The sequence below is a fragment of the Neomonachus schauinslandi genome, chromosome 4, assembly GCF_002201575.2.
Source record: "Neomonachus schauinslandi chromosome 4, ASM220157v2, whole genome shotgun sequence".
NCBI classification, from domain to species: domain Eukaryota; kingdom Metazoa; phylum Chordata; class Mammalia; order Carnivora; family Phocidae; genus Neomonachus; species Neomonachus schauinslandi.
The window spans coordinates 61,632,604-61,649,347 of record NC_058406.1 but is presented as its reverse complement, the minus strand read 5'-3'; the positions used below and the strand labels follow the sequence as shown (position 1 = coordinate 61,649,347).

Genomic DNA, 16,744 nt, shown 5'->3' with positions numbered 1-16,744 from the left:
TACCAGGATTCATGTAAAAATATTTTAAGGCAAATTTTATTGATTTATTTCTAAATAAGGCAAGTGAAATGTAGATTCAGAATTAAACAAGATTTTCAGTAACTTCTGTTCATTGTATGGTGGGAGAATATGAACATCAAATTTTTGAGTATTATTGTACAAACCTGAAAACAAATGCTTTCCAAATTGTAGCAAAATGAACTCCCCCTAATATAATACCATTAAATCTACAAAGACACTAGCAAGTTATATGATGGCATCCAAATCCTATAATGCTTCCTCAATGTAAATTTTTTTTTTTTTAAAGATTTTATTTATTTGACAGAGAGAGACACAGCGAGAGAGGGAACACAAGCAGGGGGAGTGGGAGAGGGAGAAGCAGGCTTCCCGCGGAGCAGGGAGCCCGATGCGGGGCTCGATCCCAGGACCCTGGGATCATGACCTGAGCCGAAGGCAGATGCTTAACGACTGAGCCACCCAGGCGCCCCCCTCAATGTAAATTTTGGAACATTCTGAATACTTTTATAAGCCCACTTTTCAAAAATGTCATTGGAAAAATACTGAAATCCAAAGAACTTCTGTTACTTTAAGTGGTTAACCTAACAAAACAAATGTACTTTCCTAGGTTAATGTAATTCAAATACAGTAGTACTAAAGGTAACACATAATTTTAATGAAACCTAATCTTTTTGAGGAAAAGCAAGTCATAAAGTTAAACAAAAGTGGAAAACTAGTATTAGAATCAGCTGCATGGGTTTAGTTAACAGTATTTATTTTAAAGTTTTACCAGAAAAAATCTTAAAGCTCTTTCTCTTCTTTGGAGCTTAAACAGTGGATTGTATTCTAATCACTCAACAATTAATTATGTTTCTATAGCTATCTTTTTAATTTTTATACCTGCCAATGTGTTCACGGGCTATAATAAGTCTTTGAATTTGTGCTGTACCTTCATAAATCTGCAAGAAAAAAGAATACATGTAGATGAAATATCTTCATAAATACTTCAACTTACTCAGTATTTTGGACAGTACTATAAGCTCCACTGTAATACCAAACTGAATCAAACCATATATAGGGTCTGTAATCCACAGAGATTCCAAAACCTGATTTTGTAAAACCATGAAAATATAATTCTCTAAAGATTAAATTATAAAAAGTCATTTACCAAAATTTTGGGAGAGAGTCTTAAATCAAAGGATATCAACATTTCAAAAAGTTTGGGAAATCTAAAGTTTAATGTTGCAAAAATATTTATCCAACTTTTCTGAACTGTTTTTAGCTAGTTGTCATCTTCAGTCATTTTCCATTTTTACTCTTACACCTGTTTTTCTCTCTTGCTGACTAAGGAACAGAGTTGCTAAAGAAAAAGATGCTGGAAGGATTTGGTTTTAACTTAAGACATTCCTAGTAGCCAGTCCTTACTTCCAGTTTAAACCTCTAACCCTAGCAATTTATTACTACCAAATGGTTACTATCACTTTATCACTATCTCTTCATGTTGTTTTACTCCCAAATATGGTTTTTTGGTTTTTTTTTTTTAAAGATTTTATTTCTTTGACAGAGAGAGAGAGGGAGCAAGCACAAGCAGGGGGAATGGCAGGCAGGGGAGAAGCAGGCTCCCCAATGAGCAAGGAGCCCGATGTGAGGCTCGATCCCAGGACCCTGGGATCATCACCTGAGCCAAAGGCAGCCGCTTAACCAACTGAGCCACCCAGGCGCCCCCAAATATGGTTTCAATTAATTCAACAGTTGTCAAGCAAGATTCAAAATAAAATAATTTTAAATGATATGCATAGTTTTAGGAGAGCAAAGGGTGGATCACAATTGGCTAGGATGTTAAGACTCAGAGATGGCTGATCCAGACATATATGTACATATCTGTACCATTTACTTTATTAGCCTATTCTCTCTTAAGGCATATACTTAAAGGTAACATTCTTCTGTGTTAATTAGTTTTAAAAACTGGTTTATAGCCATTTATGATAGTTTATTATTTTTTAAGATTTTATTTATTTAGAGAGCACATGAGGGGGGAGGAGGGGCAGAGGGAGAGGAAGAGAGAGAATCTCAAGTAGACTCCACGCCTTGAGTGGAGCCCAATGTGGGGCTTGATCCCATGACCCCGAGAGCATGACCTGAGCTGAAACAAGAGTCGGACACTTAATTGACTGAGCCACCCAGGCGCCCCTATGATAGTTTATTATTCCTAATGGCATGAAATCCCTAAATAATTAGAAATGTGTCATCTATGAATATTCTTTTACCTAAAAAACAATAAAAATCATTTTTAACCTTACCTGATAGATCTTAGCATCCCTCATTAGTTTTTTCTACAGGATATTCTGTATTAAATCCATTGCCTCCAAAAATCTGCACAGCATCAGTAGCTAATTGATTTGCAGTATCTGCAGCAAATGCCTTTGCTATAGAGGCATAATAGGTATTTCGGCGACCAGAATCAATCTCCCAAGCTGCTCTCTGGTAACTCAGTCTAGCTAGTTCAACTTTCATTGCCATTTCAGCCAGCAAAAATGCTATTCCTTGGTGCTAGAATTAAAAAGAAAAAAGTTTAAGGATATCTATTAACTTTTTAAAAGTTTTTCTCCTAGAACTTTTTTTTTAAACTTTAAAACTAATTTTAGACTTAAAAGTTACACTCTGCTTCCTCCAAGTTAACATATTACATAACCACAATATAATGATCAAGAATAGGATGTTAACATTACTACAGTATTATCAACTAAACTATAAAATTTATTCAAATTTGGCCAAGTTTTCCACTAATGTCCTTTATCTGTTCAAAGATCCCATCCAAGATTTCAACTGTATTTTTCTTCTTAAGTCTTCCCCAGGCTGTTAGATTCTTCAGTTTTTCCTTGTCTTTTATGACCTTAGCACTTCTGAAGAACACTGAGTGGTTATTTTTTTGTAGAATGTCCCTCAGTTCGGGTTTGTGTGATGTTTCTCAGAGCTGGAATGAAGTTATGCATTTTTGGCAAAAATACCATAAAAATTATATGTACCCTCCTGGGACTTTTTTTTTTTTAATGTATGTATCTTTTTTTAAGTAAACTCTATGCCCAACGTGGGGCTCAAACTCACAACCGCAAGATCAAGAGTTAACATGCTCTACTGACTAAGCTAGCCAGATGACCCTGCTGGGGACTTTTTAAAGAAAATTATTATAGATAGATACAGTGAAAAATAACGTCATACTGTATCAGATGCTGACAGAGGAAAGTAAGCACGATGACAAGGACAAATAAAAATGCTTCTTATCCTCTCTCTAGAAGTTCATAATCGAAGAGGAGACATAAACCAAACACTTTCAATAAAAGACAGTAAGTCTTCTATCAGTTGTACGGCCAAAATGTTATACGATAGAAATATGTTCACCATGTATGGGTAAGTGAAAATTTCAAATACATAGTATGGTTACAGCTTTGGAAAAATATATTCATTAAAAAAAAGGATATGGAGCAAAATGGTCACTGTAATTATCTCTGGACAATGGGATTATGGAGGTTTTTAAAAATTTTTTATTGTTATGTTAATCACCATACATCATTAGTTTTTGATGTAGTGTTCCATGATTCATTGTTTGTGCATAACACCCAATGCCCCATGCAGAACATGCCCTCTTTAATACCCATCACCAGGCTAACCCATCCTCCCACCCCCCTCCCCTCTAGAACCCTGTTTCTTTTTCAGAGTCCATCGTCTCTCATGGGTCGTCTCCCCCTCCGATTTCCCCCCTTTCATTCTTCCCCTCCTATCTTCTTTTTCTTTTTTCTTAACATATATTGCATTATTTGTTTCAGAGGTGCAGATCTGAGATTCAACAGTCTTCCACAATTCACAGTGCTCACCATAGCACATACCCTCCTCAGTGTCTATCACCCAGCCACCCCATCCCTCCCACCCCACCCCCCACTCCAGCAACCCTCAGTTTGTTTCCAGAGATTAAGAATTCCTCCTATCAGTGAGGTCATATGATACATGTCTTTCTCTGATTGACTTATTCCACTCAGCGTAACACCCTCCAGTTCCATCCACGTCGTTGCAAATGGCAAGATCTCATTCCTTTTGATGGCTGCATAATATTCCATTGTGTGTGTGTGTGTGTGTGTGTGTGTGTGTGTGTGTGTGTGTGTGTGTATATACACCACATCTTCTTTATCCATTCATCTGTCGATGGACATCTTGGCTCTTTCCACAGTTTGGCTATTGTGGACATTGCTGCTATAAACATTGGGGTGCACGTACCCCTTCAGATCCCTACATTTGTATCTTTGGGGTAAATACCCAGTAGTGCAATTGCTGGATCGTATGGTAGCTCTATTGTCATCTTTTTAAGGAACCTCCATACTGTTTTCCAGAGTGGCTGCACCAGCTTGCATTCCCACCAACAGTGTAGGAATATCACCTTGGATTCACTTCTCTGCACGTCCTACTTTCCAGAAAGTGGTTGCTTTTCTGTTCAGAGTTGTTTCTATTCTTTTCTTCAATCTCCTGTTGAGTTCGTAGGTGTTCAGAATGGTTTGATCCCTATCCAGCTGAATTCCTGAGACCAGACAAAATCCAGGTCTCCTACTCCTCCGCCATCTTGCTCCACCCCCGAGCAATTTTATTATTTAATTTTACTTATACTGTATCACATAAATTATTCTACAATGAAGATGGAATGGAACATATGCTTTAAAATCATACACATTAAAAGAAGGCCTGTAGGCATTTAGAAACAAGAATACTAAAATTATTAAAAAGATGCTTTGTATCATAGGCAACATCAAAATGTGTTTTGAAGACTAAAAGGTAATAAAAACCACACAAGTTATGACTGTATACAGACTAATATGCACCAAAGGTCACACAAAACAAAAAACTGAGCTGTTCAATTTCATATATTTACTGTATTTAAAAAAAAACACACAATACTTTAGAATGTGACAAGTTGCTTGAGAGTAGCATAATAATTATGTCTTAAGAGGAGACAATTATTACCCAATATAAATAATTCCTATGTGGAACAAGGAGAGTAATATCCTCCCTTATTTCTTTTTTTTTTTAAGATTTTATTTATTTGACAGAGAAAGACACAGCGAGAGAGGGAACACAAGCAGGGGGAGTGGGGGAGGGAGAAGCAGGCTTCCCACAGAGCAGGGAGCCCAATGTGGGGCTCGATCCCAGGACCCTGGGATCATGACCCAAGCTGAAGGCAGATGCTCAACGACTGAGCCACCCAGGAGCCCTCCTCCCTTATTTCTACCTGCCTGATTGTGCCCATTCTTCTAAGCCAATGATTCTTTCATATTGTTTTGTTTTAGTTTTCACTCTATTTTTTGAATAGATAATTCATCCACCAGTTTGAAGTTCAAACTTTCCTCCTATCATCCCTGCTGTCCCCAACCCCATTTAATTCCCCTTCCTGGAGGTAACCAAGTTAACTGTTTTTCATCTTCTCAGAGGTATTATAAACATACATAAGCAAATACATCTATAGTCTCTTCCTTTTTTACAAATATGCTGGCCTACCATGTTGATGGTTCTTCATTTTGCTTTGCTTATCAATAAATGTGAGGGCTTTCTATGGTAATATATAAAGAACTTCTTTATACTTTTTTTTTTTTTAAGATTTTATTTATTTATTTGAGACAGAGAGAATGAGAGAGAGCACATGAGAGGGGGGAGGGCCAGAGGGAGAAGCAGACTCCCTGCCAAGCAGGGAGCCCGATGCGGGACTCGATCCAGGGACTCCAGGATCATGACCTGAGCCGAAGGCAGTCGCTTAACCAACTGAGCCACCCAGGCGCCCCTTCTTTATACTTTTTTATAGCTGCAAAATATTCCACTGTATGGATGATCAGCATATTGGTTGTTTCTGTATTTGGCTGTTTCTACACAATGCTGAAATGAATAAGCTATAGATATGTCATATTGCACATATGGGAGTAAACCTGAAAGACACATGTGAAATACAGTTGTAGAAAAACCACTTTTGATATATTGCCAAAATGTGGTTCATAAAAGTTATAGTGAATTATATTCCCACTGGCAATAAATAGAAGCCCTCGTACCACCACAGCTTTGGCAACCTGGTATAAGATGTCCATGCTTCTCCCATGAGATTGTGATAAAAAAATCCCAGTGAGTCTCATTCAGTTTCTTTTCAGCCCATGTTTTGAGAAATCCTGTTCTAAACATAGTTCACAATCCCTGTAATGTCTCTAGCCCACCCATGACAGTTTCTCCTTTTGGTTTTTCTAACCAGGTCTATAAGCTCTTACTTAGGGACTTAATCTTATATGGCTCTATATTATTTGTTAGTATTTGTCTTAAGATACGTATCTTTGTCTTAAGATATGTATCCTATCTCCATAGTAAAGTTAAAGGTTCCTGAGTACAGAGGCTACACCAAACTTCTTTTCTATTCCTGGAAATAGAACATGAAGTATGCAAAAGGACAGACTCTTTAAGTGACTACCTGGGTTCAAGTCTTGGTTTCATCATATATTAGGTGGACCTAATGTTTTACATGCAATAAATGGGACTAAGAGTCCCCACTCCACAGTAATGTGAAGATTAAATGAGTTAATACATGTAAAACCCCTAGGACAGTGCTTGGAACAGAGAACATATCCGATTATTAGTATTTTAATATAGTAGGTGTTCAGTTACTATCTGTTGAATGGATGAAACAAGTTCATAATGGAAACGTATTCTAAGTGCTAGGAGTATAAGGGTTACCAAAACAGAAATTCATAGCCTGTATGGCACTTACATTCAGATGGGAGAGTAAGGAGAGACTTACAATAAACAAACACAAACATGATATAATGTTGAGTAGTGTTAAGAACTATGGAAAAAAAAAACCCAAGTGGGATTAGTATATAGAGTGTTGGAGGTGTTATTTTACATTGGGTGACGAAGGTAGGTTCATTAGTGAAATGAATGAGGAAGTGGATTATTTGGCGGGTGGGGAGTAAAGGTGAAGACAACAGCAAAAGGCCAGTGTGGCTGACAGAAGTCCACTGTAAAGACTCTGGATTTTAATCTGAGTATGATTTGAGCACAGCAAGTACAGTATTAAAATTACCTCTACAAGCGGCTTTCCAAAAGTTTTCCTCTCCAGGGCATACTTGGTAGCTTCATCCAAAGCTCTTTGTGCTAGCCCCACAGCACCAGCTGCTACCTAGTATTTTAACATTTTACAAAGCATAAGTTAATGTTGTCTTTAAAACACAGTTCAATGACTATTTGCCTAAAATTCTAAGTTAAGGATTATATAAACAGATGACCTATACCTTCAGGCCACAAAAGAAGGGGTGGGGGAGAACAAGCATTTCAATTTATATTTTTTATGAATTAAAGGCATTTGTGAGGCAGAGGATCATAGCCTAGAAAGTCATTCCTTCTGTTTAACAAGGGAAAGCTTCTTCAGGGAAATATTCCTAATGACTAAGGGAAGAGGAAATGAGCATATAACAGCAGGAATGATCAAGTAAGGACTGCCTCTAACAACCTAGCAGTGACTACAGTAATTTTATATTTGCTAAAACAATTTCTGTAACAGGCAGCAAGACAGTTGAACAATTCTAAAAAAATAAAGAAAAATGACAGTATCTCTCCATCCTTAATAAAAGTAGGTATTAAAAAGGAAATACACACCCAAAAAAAAGAAAAAATAGAAATACATACAAAATATACCATGTTAAAATAAAACTACTCAACGTAATAAATAAAAGATCCTCTAAAGATTGTCAAGTCATTGATATTACTTACTGGAGGTCTGGTTTTATCAAAAGCTCCCATTGCAATTTTGAAACCAGCTCCCTCACCAATTAAAACATTTTCTTTAGGCACTCTCACATCCTCAAAGACAATTCCTCTTGTATCTGAACATCGCTGACCCATATTTAATTCCTAATAAGGAAAACAATATATATTAAGGAACACTTTCTGAGCTAACATGAATTTTGCTTTAACCTCTGTTTTAGGATTTTCTGCAATTATCTAAAACGGGTCGACAAACGATGGCTTCTAATACCTGTTTTGTAAAGAAAGTTTTATTGGACTACAGTCAATACCTATTTGTTTATATATCATCTATGGCTACTTTCTTGCTACAATAGCAGAACTGAGTAGTTAGGGACAGAAATCTTGTGCCCTCAAAATCTAAAATAGTTATAAACTGGATCTTTACAAAACAAGTTTGTCAACTCCTAGTCTAAAACAATGTTTCACAAACTTTGAAACCAACAATAGTTTAAAGGTCTACATGCACATATTACACTACAAAGACAAATTTCATATGTGTGAAGACTATCTTTTTTACCATGAATGTCAGGAAAAGCATTTAGCAAACATACTTTGATTTAGGATGTTTAATTTAGCTTAATGGAGCTAGCAAAATAATGTACCAGCTCTTTCTTAAAATTAGGTTTACTGAAGTGGAATTTACATACAGAAAAATTCACCCTCTTTACATATAAATCTCTAACAGTTTTGACAAATATATGTGTGGAACCACTACCACAATCAAGATACAGAATATTTCTGTACCCCCAATAACTCGCTTGTGCCCCTTTTAAGTCAACTCCCTTACTTTACTCCCAACCTGAAGCAACCACTGATCTGACTTCAGTCCATTAATTTTTCCTTTTCCAGAATGTCATGTTAAGTAGAATGAGAATAACAAGTAATACGTGCCTTCTGTGTCTAACTTTTCACTTAGCAGAGTGCTTTTGAGATCTACCTATATTGCTACTGCTCAGTAATTTCTTTCTTTTACTGCTGAGTAGTATTCCACTATAGGGATGCACCATATACCCATTACCTATTCACCACTGACAGACATTCCCGTCACTCCAGTTTTTAGCAGTTATATAAAGTTGCTATAAACACTTGTGTAGAGGCCCTTGTTTTCATTTCTCTTGGATAAATATCTAGGAGTGCTGGGTATGTGGTAAGTGCATATTTAATTTTATAAGAAACTGCCAAAGTAGCTATATTCAACTTTTCATTTTGAAATTTTTCAAATGAACAGAGGAGCTATCAGAGTAATACAACAAATACCTACGCACTCTTTACTTCAATTCACCAATTATTTTGTCACATTGGCTTTATTTCTGTCCTTTGTGTGTGTTAACTATTAGCATTATTTGCTGAATTATTTGGGAGGAAGTTGCAGATATGGTGACTCTTCTCCTTAAGGAAAAAAATTTTAATCTTGTTTTTAATCAACAGCGTGAGAAGCAGAGGAAATGGGAGCACAGAGCTGTAAACAAACTCTCTAACTTGCTTGCCTTAATAGTCATAGTCTACCTCTAGGACTGAAGAAATGGTAACAATAATATATAGTTTTACCAAGAAAGAAGCAACATCTTTTTTTTTTTTTGCCTTTATAAGTCAGTGAGCTCTAGTGCCTTAGACCTCACTCAATATAATGAGAAAACACTGTTTATAAAAAACAGTTTACTCTAGCCTATTTTCCAGACTCACTCCACCAACACTACAACATTTTTTTTTTAAAGATTTATTTTAAAGAGAGAGAGTGAGCCTGCACTCCTGCGAGCCGGGGGGGGGGGGGGGGGGGGGGGGGGGGGAAAAAAGAAGGGGGGAGACCCCCCCCCCGGGGGGGGGGGGGGGGGGGGGGCGCGAGGGAGAGGGAGAAAGAGCAAGGGAGCAGACTCCCCGCTGAGTGTGGAGCTGGTGGTCCTCAATCCCAGGACCCTGAGATCATGACTCAAGCTGAAACCAAGAGTCTGATGCTCAACTGACTGAGCCACCCAGGCGTCCCCAAACACTAAAACATTTAAAACCAAAATGCTTCCTGTACTTCCTCTCAAGCCAGATGACTTCTAAAACACAAAACATTTTAAAAACATCAAATTTCACAAATCTATAAAATGCCCATATATTTCAAAAAAAGATTTATGGAGGTCTAAATATATACAATATAATTATCTGTCTCTGTCACTAGAAAGTAAGTTCCCCAAGGGCAGGGATTTTTGTTTGTATTGATCCATATGGTATCCCCAATATCAGAATAGTGCCTAGTATGTAGGATGAACTCAATAATAAATATTGAATTAGAGATATTTTTTAAGTGAGAAAATTGGGAAAAAAAGAGACTAGAAATAGCATGATAAAATCACAAGCGTGTTACTACTAAAAACAGTATAAACTGTTAGGTCCTTTACACTTTCTAGAAATGGCCATAAATTTGGCCCTAAGTTTCTAGCAACAATCCCTAAAAAGGAGACCCAAATAGAACATAAATAAAAACAAACCATTTGCTTGGAAGAAGCACATCCATTCTTACAACTTATATTTTGTTATATACAACAACCTCACTATAATTTCACTGGTGAAGTATAGTCTACCTTTAATATCTACTCTTAAAAGAGAATATAGAAAAATAGGATTAGAAGCCCCATTGGGCAAGTTCCTAGGATACTTTAGTAGTGATCTCAACTCTGCCTCTAAGTATGTAACATTGAGTAAACAGACTGAAATAATACATCTTCCACCTTTAATATTCTGTGACCTCAAAGAGAAGTTACCCCTCTTCCATACTCTAGTAAATGCTTCCATTTTCAAGAGGCTTGAGTACAAGAGAGAGAGTCTGATGGCTTTTAATAAAACAGGATTATGTAACCTTTGGTAACTATTAATAAACTTCCATAATTTCTCCTTTTCCTTCAATATAGACATCATTTGGTCATTATTAGTTTTTCTTTTTTACAAACTCATTTTGCAAAGAAGAGTTTTACAGTTGTAAAATTGAGTCTCCTCTTCCTAGTCCAAAATTATAATCTTAATCCTATTTCCTTAGCTCTCACTAAAATGACTTTAATGACTTCATTTCTTCCTTCTTTGATTTGCTAAATCTTAAAACTCTTTAGTCTACTTTAAATGCTAGTGCTAAGTCATCTCCACGCATTCAAATTACAACCATTCTCAAATACGTTACATTACCTTTCCTTAAGTAAAATTTCTCGCCTTCCCACATTCAAGGCTCTTTACCATTCTCATACTTTCCTCAGGCACATATTTTTCTCTTAGTGTTGTTATATGATCTGGGGTATTGTTTTAATCAATACAATGGGCATAATGCCAGTTATCCTACCTAAAAGGCTGCTGTGAGGAAGGAAAAAGAGTGGAAAAGTCTTCTGAAATATCTAAAACTCTATTATTGGGCAGGCCACATAAATGACAGCTTCATTTCTGCTTCATTATCCCTCACAGCTATTTATTAGCATTCTCTATAGACTGGCACTATGAACAACCAATTTTTCAAATAATGAATCAAAAGGATTATTCTCAACATAAAACCTTCAGCTATAATATATAGACTATTTCACCTGATAACATCAAAACATAGCTTTATTTTTAGGGATGGGTTAAATAGGTGATGGCGATTAAGGAGCACACCTGTCTTGATGAGCACAGGGTGACGTATGGAAGTGTTGAATCACTATATTGTACACCTGAAACTAATACAACACTGTATGTTAACTGGAATTAAAATAAAAACTTAGAAGGAAAAAAAAAGGGGAAAAAAAGCTTTATTTTTATTGCAACTTACTACAAAGAAAATGTTTTCAATAAAGGAAAGTGAAATAGTAATTTTGAAATTTACAGTTAAAATAGTATTTGAGGCCTTAATCACTGATGAATATATATTTTACCTTTCTTCCAATCTGCACTCCTGGGGTATCTGCTTCCACAATAAATCCAGTAAAGGCTTTATTAGCAGGAGCCTTTGGATCCGGATCAGAACGAGCCAATAAGAAATACCTAATATATATATAGATATGATATAGAGATGATGACAAAGATAATGACATCAACAGTTAACACATGGTGATGGCTATCTCATTTAATCCTCCTAACAACCCCAATTATTATTCTGTTTTACAGATGAGGAAATGAAGAATCAGAAGGCTCAAAAGCTTGCCCAAGTCACATAGTTATGATGTGGCAGAGCTTGTATTTTAACCCAGGTCCACTTCTTAACTAATATGGTATTTAACTTTTTTTTAGTAGTCTGAGTTTTAAGTAAAAATTCCTTGTATCAAATTATACAATATAAGAAGAAAAGTATGTGCCATACTGGAAATGGCATTTTTTCTTTCCCAAAACAGTTTGATTCTTTAACGGACAAGCTTTCTGGAAAAGGACAACAAATAAGGCTGCCTGTGAAAGGAATAATAAATGAGATAAAGACCCCTATATTCTGCCTACTGTCCTCTTTTTGCAGCAAAATCAGTGTTTTTTGTTATTGTTGAATTATTATGAATATTTGCTAGGTTTTCGCTCCAGAATTTTTCTCAGGAAGATTTTAAAATGAAACAGGAGGTATGCAAAAACATCTAAATGTAACCCATGTTCTAAATAGCCTGATATGAGAATTTTTAAAAAATTCCTTAAACAATTTTCTATGCTTAACACTAATAAATTATCATTCACTCTACATTTTACTTGATAATAGTAAAAAATAGTAAAAATTGTTTTCTAGTTTCATATATTACCTAATTTGTCTTACTACATGGGAGTTATACTTAATGAATTCTTAAAATTATGAAAGCTTCTAATTGCACTGTTAGAGTTCTCTCAACTTGTTAAATTTTAATAGTTTCTTCATTTTTCTATTACTTTCTGATACTATAACGACTTACTTAAAGATAATGATCTAGCCCTCCTTAATACCGGACAGTCATAAAGGGGTTGACAAGTATGTTTAAAATAAACAAATAATTTCCTCGTAGGCTCATTCCAAGAATAATGCTTTACCTGCCAGAAAACTGCACTGCAGAGCACACATATATATTGAATCAGAATTTTTGCAGCCCATTTAGTTCATTATTCCAATCACCAGAGAATCCTTGTCCTAGGAAGTCTCTATCTGTATACTTGCAGTGATGGGTAAATACAATATTTTCCATGACAACTCAACACACATCGGACAGAACTGTTCTTGGAAAGCTTGTTCTTATGTTGAGCTATAGTCTACATTTTTCTAACTTTGACCCATTAATTCTAAACTGGCTTCCTGAAGCAAATATACAAGCCTGTTCTTGTTTCTGTGTGACATTATTTCAAAACTGTCAAACTCTTCCAAAAAAACCAAACTTAATTCCTTTACTCTTCACAGGACATGTTTTCTAGACTCTTCTTAATGAAGGATACTTACTTGCTTCTGAATTTATTCCATTTTGTCAATGCAGGTCTTAAAATGTGTCATACAGAACCATTACCACTTTTCCCCTCATTTGTATTATACTTCTATCATTTCAGCAAGAAATTACCTTTTTTATTTAGTAGAATGTTAATTCTTTTTTTTATTATGTTATGTTAATCACCATACATTACATCAGTTTTTGATGTAGTGTTCCATGATTCATTGTTTGCTTATAACACCCAGTACTCCATGTACATTACCTTCTTAAAGACAGTACATCACACTGTTGATTCCTACTGAATCTACAAGTATCCACTGTACTTTCAACTTTTTTCCACAAATCATGGTATAGGTTCTTCAACATTTTGTATTTATGCAGGTGATTTTATGAACCTTTGTTGAACTTCATGTCATTATTTTTGGACCTATACTTTTGGACTTTTAGATTTTACTAAAGTAATATTCTGTCTTCTCTAAAAGACAATCTGAGTTTTAAGACTGTCTTTGTCTGTTGTTCAGAATCAGAGAAGTGTACTATACCAATGGTTTTCCTTTTTCCTCAGTCTACAGGGAACAGTTCCAGGAGATGCTAGTATGGGGTACATACAGTGGAGATAGTAAGCCAAGTAGATGGATTCACATTCAACAAGAGCAGGTGTTTTTGTTTCATTCTTTTACAAATTAAACTTCTGAAAAGTTAGTTTGAAGAAATAATTCAGGGCTTAAAAATAGTTTTTAAAAATAACTGAACTACTTATGATCTTTTATGTACCTTATTTTATTTTTTAAGATTTTATTTATTTGACAGAGAGAGAGAGAGCGAGTGCACAAGCAGGGGGAGCGGGAGAGGGAGCTCCCTGCTGAGCAGGGAGCCCGACTTGGGGCTCGATACCAGGACCCTGGGATCATAACCTGAGCCGGAGGCAGTTGAGCCACCCAGGAGCCCCTAAAACTTACCTCAACTGTGGTGCTTTAATAATAAAGGAGAAAGGGAAGATTCTGATATGAAGTAATTAACAAGCAATACACAGAGATGTTTTAAACAACATACCAATTTGCTTTTCCTCCATTGGTTATCCACATCTTCTGACCATTAATAATATACTCATCTCCTTTCCTTTCTGCTTTGGTCTTTATACCAGCTACATCAGAGCCAGCTATAGGTTCTGTTACACAGTAAGCCTTAAATATATGGAAACAATAAAAATATTTAAATTTTAATTATTAAATTATGAATGTTTAGAACCAGGAGTATATATATTTTTAATTTTTTTATTGTTATCTTAATCCCCATACATTACATCATTAGTTTTAGATGTAGTGTTCCATGATTCATTGTTTGTGCATAACACCCAGTGCTCCATGCAGAACGTGCCCTCCTCAATACCCATCACCAGGCTAAGCCATCCTCCCACCCCCCTCCCCTTTAGAACCCTCAGTTTGTTTTTCGGAGTCCATCATCTCTCATGGTTCGTCTACCCCTCCGATTACCCCCCTTCATTCTTCCCCTCCTGCTATCTTTTTTTTTTTCCTTAACATATATTGCATTATTTGTTTCAGAGGTACAGATATGAGATTCAACAGTCTTGCACAATTCACAGCACTTACCAAAGCACATACCCTCCCCAGTGTCTATCACCCAGTCACCCCATCCCTCCCACCCCACCCCCCACTCCAGCAACCCTCAGTTTGTTTCCGGAGATTAAGAATTCCTCATATCAGTGAGGTCATATGATACATGTCTTTGTCTGTTTGACTTATTTCGCTCAGCATAATACCCTCCAGTTCCATCCATGTCGTTGCAAATGGCAAGATCTCATTCCTTTTGATGGCTGCATAATATTCCATTGTATATATATACCACATCTTCTTTATCCATTCATCTGTCAATGGACATCTTGGCTCTTTCCAGAGTTTGGCTATTGTGGACATTGCTGCTATAAACATCGGGGTGCACGTACCCTTTCGGATCCCTACATTTGTATCTTTGGGGTAAATACCCAGTAGTGCAATTGCTGGATCATATGGTAGCTCTATTTTCAACTTTTTGAGGAACCTCCATGCTGTTTTTCAGAGTGGCTGCACCAGCTTGCATTCCCACCAACAGTGTAGGAGGGTTCCCCTTTCTCCGCATTCCCACCAACATCTGTCATTCCCTGACTTGTTAATTTTAGCCATTCTGACTGGTGTGAGGTGGTATCTCATTGAGGTTTTGATTTGGATTTCCCTGATGCCGAGCGATATTGAGCACTTTTTCATTTGGCTGTCTTCTTTGGAAAAATGTCTGTTCATGTCTTCTGCCCATTTCTTGATTGGATTCTTTGTTCTTTGGTGTTGAGTTTGACAAGTTCTTTATAGATTTTGGATACTAGCCCTTTATCTGATATGTCATTTGCAAATATCTTCTCCCATTCTGCCAGTTGTCTTTTGGTTTTGTTGACTGTTTCCTTTGCTTTGCAAAAGCTTTTTATCTTGATAAAGTCCCAATAGTTCATTTTTGCCCTTGCTTCCCTTGCCTTTGGCGATCTTTCTAGGAAGAAGTTGCTGCAGCTGAGGTCGAAGAGGTTGCTGCCTGTGTTCTCCTTTAGGATTTTGATGGACTCCTGTCTCACATTGAGGTCTTTCAACCATTTGGAGTCTGTTTTTGTGTGTGGTGTAAAGAAATGGTCCAGTTTCATTCTTCTGCATGTGGCTGTCCAGTTTTCCCAACACCATTTGTTGAAGAGACTGTCTTTTTTCCATTGGACATTCTTTCCTGCTTTGTTGAAGATTAGTTGACCATAGAGTTGAGGGTCCATTTCTGGGCTCTCTATTCTGTTCCATTGATCTATGTGTTTGTTTTTGTGCCAGTACCATACTGTCTTGATGATGACAGCTTTGGAATAGAGCTGGAAGTCCGGAATTGTGATGCTGCCAGCTTTGCTTTTCAACATTCCTCTGGCTATTCGGGTCTTTTCTGGTTCCATACAAATTTTAGGATGATTTGTTCCATTTCTTTGAGAAAAGTGGATGGTATTTTGATGGGGATTGCATTGAATGTGTAGATTGCTCTAGGTAGCATTGACATCTTCACAATATTTGTTCTTCCAATCCATGAGCATGCAACCTTTTTCCATTTCTTTGTGTCTCCCTCAATTTCTTTCATGAGTATTTTATAGTTTTCTGAGTACAGATCCTTTGCCTCTTTGGTTAGATTTACGCCTAGGTATCTTATGGTTTTGGGTGCAATTGTAAATGGGATCGACTCCTTAATTTCTCTTTCTTCTGTCTTGTTGTTGGTGTATAGGAATGCCACTGATTTCTGTGCATTGATTTTATATCCTGCCACTTGACTGAATTCCTGTATGAGTTCTAGCAGTTTTGGGGTGGAGTCTTTTGGGTTTTCCACATAAAGTATCATATCATATGCAAAGAGTGAGAGTTTGACTTCTTCTTTGCCGATTCGGATGCCTTTTATTTCTTTTTGTGGTCTGATTGCTGTGGCTAGGACTTCTAACACTATGTTGAATAGCAGCGGTGATAGTGGACATCCCTGCTGCATTCCTGACCTTAGGGGGA

The 16,744-nt window shown here is 36.6% G+C and overlaps 1 protein-coding gene across 1 annotated transcript in view; it reads right to left on the bottom strand.

The window, feature by feature from the left end:
• Positions 1 to 419: 419 nt before the first annotated feature.
• Positions 420 to 16,744, bottom strand: part of ACADM (acyl-CoA dehydrogenase medium chain) — a 30,639-nt gene continuing 14,314 nt past the window's right edge. Inside the window, 7 exon segments of the mRNA XM_021678126.1 lie at positions 420 to 956; positions 2,298 to 2,327; positions 2,329 to 2,547; positions 7,097 to 7,192; positions 7,783 to 7,923; positions 11,694 to 11,802; positions 14,238 to 14,368. Coding sequence (XP_021533801.1) covers positions 885 to 956; positions 2,298 to 2,327; positions 2,329 to 2,547; positions 7,097 to 7,192; positions 7,783 to 7,923; positions 11,694 to 11,802; positions 14,238 to 14,368 — 798 coding nt within the window. The 3' untranslated portion in view covers positions 420 to 884.